This window comes from Phasianus colchicus, chromosome 6, assembly GCF_987193195.1.
Source record: "Phasianus colchicus chromosome 6, bPhaCol1.hap1.1, whole genome shotgun sequence".
Lineage (NCBI taxonomy): Eukaryota > Metazoa > Chordata > Aves > Galliformes > Phasianidae > Phasianus > Phasianus colchicus.
Window position 1 is genome coordinate 12,242,110 of NC_143441.1, and position 8,867 is coordinate 12,250,976.

General features: G+C 38.9%; 1 protein-coding gene across 14 annotated transcripts in view; it reads right to left on the reverse strand.

Moving 5' to 3' along the window:
* The window catches only part of NEK11 (NIMA related kinase 11), a 114,756-nt gene that overhangs the window by 105,539 nt on the left and 350 nt on the right, over positions 1-8,867 (reverse strand). For all 14 annotated transcript variants that reach the window (XR_016467691.1, XR_016467687.1, XR_016467690.1 and 11 more), the window contains exon 2: positions 7,972-8,227. Coding sequence is in view for 4 of the 14 variants with exons in the window: in XM_031590304.2 (XP_031446164.2) it covers positions 7,972-8,227 (256 nt within the window). In the remaining 10 variants the exon portion in view is untranslated. The remainder of the gene's footprint in view (positions 1-7,971; positions 8,228-8,867) is intronic.

The following is an 8,867-nucleotide window of genomic DNA, read 5'->3' on the forward strand; positions in this document are numbered from 1 at the left end:
CTCCATTTTTTTTACTAAAATTAGCTTACAACAGCATAAAAATTGAACGTTGGTTTCAATAAAATGAATCAGACAGTCGTGACCTCAAGGCATTTGCTTAATTACAAAATCATTACATTCTGTCTCTGCTGTGCACCTCAAAGCACCAATAATTCACTAACAATGCCTTAAGCACAACTCTGTGCTCAGGGCTGAAAATACTGCTTGTAAACATTATAAAAAAGAATTAAGTCAACCACCAGCCCTGCTTGCTGCCTGCGCACAAGATCACAACCTAGTGAGTTGTGATCCCCTGTGGGAGCTCAGCTTTGTGGGGGTGGTATATAGAGTAAACTCAATGTCCATTTGTAGCTACACTCTTAAACTAAAACTCAAGAACAGGAGCTAACTTAGGAGGTTTCTGTAAGGACTCAGACATTTATTTAGGTCTTGACTCCCCTAGCAATCCTCACAGAACATGTAAAATCAGGCTTAGCCACTTGAGTGGAAAGCTTGTGAAGGGCAACTTCTTCAGCTACCCGAGCTAAATCAGCAAGAAGTCCCTGTCCACGTCGCAGTGTTACCTCTCATCTGGTGCTGAGGACGGTTTTGCAACTAAGCAGTGACACACGGTGTCCCAAGCCTTACATCCAGCAGCAGAGGCACGCCTGGCTAAAATAAGCAAAAGCAGCTCACTGAGAAAAGCTTACATAAAAATAAGCGATAATTGGGAAGGTCCTCTATGAACTGCACCTTTGCTCAGTTTCCAAGGAGATCACAAATATCTCTTCAAACACCTAAAATGACCTGAAGGGTTTTAACTTTCTTTTTTTTTTTACTAAATGAGGGAGTCAAGAAAAGGCCAAGAGCGCGATTAGATGAACAAGCACACAGTGACTGTGAGGGAGTCATTCGTTATTGTTTTAATCAATTTGGTTTCAAACGGGCGTTCCCTTGGAATGCCTTCAGAGAAGCAAAGGGGCAGCAAACAGGGATTTAGCGACAAAGCAATCTGCTGGCTGTCACTTGGATATTCATGAGTTACAAAACTCTTCCACCTTTAGATTTTATTTCATTTGTAATAGGAATTCATAAATAATTGAAAGCCGTGTGATAAATTATTCAGCTAAGTTTCCAAGGAATCCTAGCGTGAGCCTGGATTAATGGCATTATGCAAGGCAGGCGCAGAAGCCGGCTGACACCCCACGACTACCACCTGCAGGAGCAGTCCGGGGAGTTTGGTGCATCCCAGTGTGTGCTTTCCACCGAGGGCACCTGTAAGAACCTGATGAATATGGATGAGTCAGAAGTCCCCATCTGCCTACTGCGTATTTCATCTGCTTGCCTATGCAGGGCTATGAGCAAGTGAAACTTAACCCAGAGCTCCAATTCACGCAGTTGATCAGGAGATTCGCTATCTGTATGGACAGCACTGTCCTTTGGGCTATTGTAAATCTCTGTAATAAAAAGGGATAGTGTTTAATCATCATTACCTGTTGTGAGTAACTGATAAACTACTCAGGGGGACGAGGATACAAGTGAATGCAGGGGTATTATTACCATGTTGGCCAGAAACAAAAGCAAGCGCCTCAAAAAACTGAGATGCACTTTTGCAAAAATCACACGCCAGTCAAGAAGCCGCAAGAGAAACAAAATTCTGTGTCCTGCACTTCGAAGTCAATTTCTAAATTTTAAGTAATTTTTTTCTGAATATTCAAGAAAATTCAAAGCCACGCTGACTCTTTGTTTAAAAAAAACTCATGCAAACTCTTTCTTAGAAACAATATTGAAAAGCTTTACTTGTCTCTCAAGCTAGAGACTGTATTTGAGCAAAACAATGACATGGTAGGATTTTATACAATAGTACTGCCTTAATAACTTCTGAGCTGATAAATAAATTTCACTTGTAATGTTGCCAATAAAATTGGTGTTGTAGTTGCACATACAAGTGACTTGAGCTTCCTAGCAAATTAGATCAAATATGCTTCAAAGCATTTACATATTATATGCTGACAAAGAACTGAACACAGAAAACAAAGATCAAGTAAACTGGCAAGTTGGAGATGAATTCAAAGTATGTAGGTTGCTCCAAAACTTTGTACTTACTATCATGACAACTACAATAGATACAAAGAGCACAATAACACTATTTGATAGAGCAAATTCTCAGCTACAAAACAGCATTTTTCAATGTGGCCAACAACGTTAACTATACATTTTTGCCAGCAATGAACAAGAACCTGCATGCAAGGCTCATCAAAATCTGCATGGCCACCCAAAATCTGCATTCATGTCCCTGTCGCCACTGGTGAGACACACCACCCACCTCACTGTGCTCACACCCACGGGTTGGTCTCCACAAATACTCAAGCAAGTGTCAGTGAATGTCCATATTACTTTACATCTGGAGGAATTCAATTCCACATCTTTGCTTCATCTGCACTTCCATGTCAGACCCCATTTTGCCAGGCTGTCCCTTTGCTGCCATCTGTCACGTGGCAATAAAATGTAATGGAATATTTTAAACATTCTATACAAAGGAAAGCATTGACCAACTACCAATCACTACTCCACTTCCTGTGCAGTTTCAACCAAACCTGTCAGAAGAGCAGCAATTTCAAGGATGGCATTACATAAGTAGGAAGTGCAAGAACTTTCAATTAGTCACCCTTGGATGTCAGAAGTTCTACACTGTTTGAGCTGCCAAATGGCACTGTGCATAGCACAATCACCTCAGCTGTGCAAGTCTTCACAGACAACCACACCTCAACTGGCTGCTTCCCTAGCCACTAATTAGGTCATACCGAAAGAAAATACAAACACCAGAGGAATACTAGAGGGAAGGAAGAAATTTGAGCTGTGTTTAGAGGAAGAAAATGGAGGACATTCCAGGAAATTGAATGTAGTCATAACGGTGCAGTGAAAGAGTGGGGCTTCTTGTGGTAGGACAAGGGGACATAGCATGCAAGACTGTAGGAAACCAGGCTTCCTTTCTGCCACACACAGATTCCATCCAAATTGTAGAACTGGCCCTCATTATATTGAGCTCTTGACAATGGTTGTGCATCTACAGTGCAGTTAATCTTGTTAATCTTGCTAAATAGAAGCAGGATCTTCAAAACACCAACAAACGACACAGCAAGTAGGGCCCAGTTATTTCCCAGGCCTATCACCATCTCCCTGCATGAATACATGCAAACTATTTAACCTCTCTGTTTCTTGCCCATCTATAAACTGGGTAAAAATATTTCACAGCTCCAAAAAGTGCTCTGAGGTCCCAGAATGGAAGAGGGGCCACATACATGCCAAGAAACATTCTTAATAGACAGTTTTCCACAGCAGGTTTACATAGGTCTGGAAAAGCGACTGAGTAGCCCTGTTTGTCCCTTGCTACTTAAACAAAGACATAGGTCCAACTTCATTCCTAATGCAACTTCTAGAAAAGAAAAAAAGAAGAAAAAAAAAACATATACAGAAGTAATTTTTAACCTTATTAAAGCTAGCATTTTTTCTTCCTAAAAGAGTCAACACGAGAGCCTGTAAAAAAATAAAAAGCTCCACTAACAGGCAACCAGTCATTTGCATTCCCATCCACCATGCCTAAATTCAGTTCAAACCCTGGAAAAAGATTAAAAAACAAGGCAAATATTTGCAGGAGGATGCAATCCTTATCTGGACTTCAGTTACATATTACCTAAATCAGTTTGCAATTTGAAATACAGATTTATCAAAGCTCATTTTAGAGAGTAGTAGAATAGAAAGGTACTGTCAATATTGGGCAATTAAATCTCACTTTTAATGAATGTACAGAAACTGCCTCAAAATCAAAAGATTTGCAAATATCTAATGGTGAAAATATCAAATAATACAGAAAACAAGCCATTCCGTTTAAACTGGAACTAAGAAGCTTATTTCCTATAAATATCTCTTATGTCTACCTGAATTTGTGGTGTAAGATGATAAAAACTCTAACCATAGCTTCTTCCCAAACACAAGGAAATCTATGGTATCTCCCATGCACAAGTTGTCTAGTACAGAAGAAACACTCTTTCATAAAGAAGTCTCCTCCTGATTAAGGCTTTTGTCTTTATGAGGGCATTATTTTAGTCTCATCTGCTGTTTAGTTTCCTAAGTTGAAGGAATTTCTGTCTTTGAGATGTGTAACCCTCCATAATAACTGGTGAGAATTATTTAACAGAATCAAAATTTCTTGTAGGAGATGGAGAGCAGATGACCTAACTGGCTACACAAGCAAGGAGGACAAAAATCACATTCCCCAGCCAAATATCTAACACGAGAACCTCTATTTTTCTTTTTATGAGATTATTACAAACCTCAAGAGAGTTATTTGTCCTGTATCTACACAAAGCAGTTTTGACAAGAGGTAAGCATGATCCCTAAAGTCAATGGCTAGTCTGAAATAACTCCATGAGGCACAATCTCAACCCAGACTACTAATCACTAGCCTGGTTTCCTCCTTCTACATCCTGGATAACACAACTTGGGAAAGAAGAAAAAACAAGTTGTATAGGCAAAGAAGCTAAGTAAAATGAGAGCAATCCTGTGACAGTATTTTTAAGATTATATGACAACTAAAAACGATTTACTGTCCAAAGGAGCTCATCAACACTAGAAAACATATGAGTATAAATTTTACCTAGCTGAGACATTTGGGTGCTTAGCTATGTATATAACTGACAGCTGTTTACAGTTATATATAATTTTCTAGTTTAAACAGGGCATGGCAAAAAATGAAAATGAAAAAGGTTTTCGGAGTCATCTAGTACAAAAGAAAGCACACTGCACCATAAACATAAAAGGCTATAAAAAATAACAAGTTACAAACTATACAAATTAGGAGGTTAAGGAGGAAAGGAATGAGTCATACAAGGGAATTCTTAAGAGCAGTGTGTAGTACGAGACCTACATACACCACCATAGCAGCAGTACTTTCTGTCCATCTTATCTGTATAGGACACAACTCAGATGTATCACACAGCAGCTCAGCAAGTCAGCAGTGTGTACGTAAACATTTTTTTTGGTACATTCTGAACCATCTCTCAAAGAATAAAAACAGAAATCTAATACTGTTGAGGTCATTTGGGACTTAACTATCTCAATTCCCCTTTTTCTGCCAAAGTGCTTTCAGATCTCTAAGATATATATATATATATTTTTACAGGTAATAAACATAATTTGGATCACACTCTGAAATGCATTACTCTGAAAGAGTACGAAATATGATGAACAAAAACACAATTTTTCATCTGAAAACATATGTATTTCCCAAAGGAAAACCTAAGAAGCAAAAAGCAGTATGTTTTATCTCCTTCAAAAATGGATAGGGTTAAAGAGAAGAAAGTACCTACACTCTAAAGCTCGAGATTTCACATCACTGGGGCCTGTATTTTTGTCGTCTTTTAGCATAGAAATGACAGAAAGTTGGGGCAATCTGCTCTTCAACTTACATCCGTGGCTCAGAGGAACAGGGAAAAACGGTGATACACGAGTACCCCCTAGTGATAAAATGGTGAACTGCGTTATAATATCAGCACTTGAGATACTCATGCAGACATAAAAACTGACTCACAAACAACAGCAGCAAAACAGAATACGCTTTTTGATACTCAGAGCCGGTCCTGGGGATGGCTGAGGACTGACAGCCTCAAACACAGGCATGAAGTGCTGAAGCACTTTTGTTTGTCTAAAATACCATCATTAAGAATTTAAGTTTTCAAAGAAAAAAATCTGAAGGAAAATAAATAGAGGTAATAACTACTCAAAAGGCAAAACACACATTCCTGGCAGGTTCTGTAGCAGGAAGGGAGGAAAGGGGTAAAGGGAGGAAGAAACTGAGGACACAGAGCTCAATATCCTGTCAATATTCTGAATTCAACCATACTCAGTCAAATTCTGAATGGTCATACAAGCTGAGGGTGTCATCCTATCTGCATGGCAAAGGATGCTAACAGGAAAATAAAATTCATAAATTGTTTCTACTAATATTTTCAAAGTTTTCATTTAAAAACAAAAAAATTAAATCAAACCACAGATAGAGCTAAGAGAGATCTAAAGCCCAGCCAGAAAAATCAAAGAACTTAGCGGCCTTCAACCCTTCAACCAAGGAGCTGAGAATCTGCAAATTGATGTTGAAGGACAACAAGTGAAAGAACTGTGTCATTGATACACATTTATTCAAGCAGCACAGCCAAGAATGCCTTGTCATTATCAGCACAACTGAAGCACGAGTAAATTAAAAAAAAAAAGTTCTTTTTATCATGCAAGTGCTCATTGACACATCCATCAGAAAAAAAAAACAGACCCCCAGATTTAAAGGAAGAATGTATTTCTGGCTGTCAGCTACACTGACTGGATTTTTCACACTTTGAACAAAAAGCTTCACAAATTTACTGGATTAAAACAGAAATATTCACATTCTAATTTCATTTGTTGGAAGTCTCAAACCAATACACAAATATTTCTATACAATGAAGTCCAATGACATCCAGGCACCCAGCTTCCTGAAAATGGTTTTCTGTCTTTTATAGCTTCAGAATCCTAAGGGGATTATCAGTCAAACTGATGCGACCTGCCTACCTTCAGGCAGGTACAAAAACCAAGATTTGCTGGCAATTAAAAGAAATAATGCTATCAGTAAGGCATACAGCAAATGCAAATGCTGTTTACTGGAATTTCTATAACTATTCCTTCTGAAGTTTCATTTACACAACTCAGTTATTAAGAAAAAGATCAGTACTGTAGCGTTTCTTTTTGACACCTCAAGAACAGTGCCAGTCCTTAACAGTGGCATAAAATAATTCCTGAATTCTAATTGGGTGTTACCAAGTATTCGCTGAAAGTAAATAAGAAATCATCAGAAATAAAGAGGGAAGTCTATTAAAATATGTTCAGAAATTCTGACATTTTCATGCTCATGTCTAAGATGTCAGTGCTTTTATGAGCACTGAATGAACAGTTATAGAGCTAGACACTGTAGTAGTTGAACTTAAGGAGGGCTCATCCTCAACATTTTTAGAAACAGAAGTTTCATCTTGATGAAGAAGGATGAGCAGGGAATGAAAGGCACGTGTCCAGCATTCTAGTAAGAGTTTTGATTAACTTGCAGAACAGGATTTCCTTATTAAATGCAAGGCCTCCGCATATAAACCACACACCTGCATTATACTCACACCAATCATATAATACATATTTATATAATTACTCAATCACAGTTAAATTACAATGCTTTAAGCCTTTAACGAAAAAAATTTGCTACAAAGAACACAAATTTGTGAAAACTGGCATGCATCCATGCCCTGCTTCTTGTTAGGACAATGAAGAAATCCACCTCAGCTCTGCATAAATACCAGGTCCTTTCCAGTGTGCATTCTACACTTGTCCAAGGTATGACATTGGGAATAAGTAATTTTCTTGTTTAAATCAGTTGTTGCACAGCTTTAGAAGTAAACATCACTATGGAGAGGACAGTCAGAGATTTTCCACTCACCTCCCCTCTGTCTTACGTAATAAATAGAAGTTAGATACAAGCACAGTGACACAGACTTATCACACAGAATGGCCTGGCTTGGAAGGAATCTCAAGGACCATGAAACTCCAACCTCCCCACCACATGCAGGGCCACCAGCTTCCACATTTAATACCAGACCAGGCTGTCCAGGGCCCCATCCAACCTGGCCTTGAACACCTCCAGGGACGGGGCATCCACAACCTCTCCGGTCAGCCTGTTCCAGCACCTCACCACTCTCATGGTAAAGAGCTTCCCCCTGACATCCTCCTTATCTCACAAACTATTTTAAACAAAGAGTCAGCATAAAGTCTGCTCTTCTGTCCTCACTACAGTTGAACAGTAAACGCTGCAACATAACACCAAACTTAAGAGCAGAAACAAATGAATATAAAGAAACATCTAAAATGCAAGAATTATGGTCCAAACATTTTTTTTTTTTTTAAGCATGTAAAGAGATTACTTACAATTCATCTCCTTGTTTTGCTTTCTTGTCAGAAACCAGATACACACTTCCAAAGCTCCCATTGCCAAGTTTCCTCTGAATGGTGTATCTCCTTCCGATAGCAGCATCTGAGCAAGCAGAATTAGAGCTGGAAACGCTGACATGCTTAGCAGTTTCTTGAAATTTCAGCTTTGTTCCGTGTAACAGAAAGTACCCAAATTTCTCTAGAATGCAGTTTTCAAATCCTCTTACTCTTCTACAGATGTTCCGAGGAAATACTTGAAACAGAAAGGAAAAGATTTGTTAATGTAATATTCTTAACTAGAAAGCTGTTTACTCTTTCATTTGCCCTTCAACTTCCACCATCTTTCTGCCATCTGTCAGCACTTACATGAGTGACTGACTGCTACCAGCTTCCTGGCTGACCACAAACCTACAGGATTTTTAACAACACTCACTTGTTCCAAAAGCTCTTCCTTTCTCTTTTGCTATAATAACTTGATTCCAATCCACCTTCCCAAGAGTTTAGCTTTCTCTTGTCTGACCGAGGTCTTAAATCTGCAAACGCAGAGAGAGCAGGAGCAAACTTTTGCTCTTACTTTGGCGTGCTATGACTGAAAATGCTTTTGGACTGACTTTGTTTTCTTTTCCTTCCTCATTCCAAACGATAACAAGCAGATGCTTCTCCTTACATACTAAAACAACATCGGTATTGTTACTTTGCTTTTTTGTTTCAAAGGATCCTCAAGTGCAAAGAAACAGACGTCCTAATATCCGTTCATCAGCACAGGTATTACTGCTGTCTCATCAGCACTGTTTCTCATGGAAAAGAGAAGAAAAAAAGCTTTATTTTACAAACCACGTAACTTCTGGTGCCAAGGGATTGCCTTCCTACGGACACGGAGCCGAAATGACGAT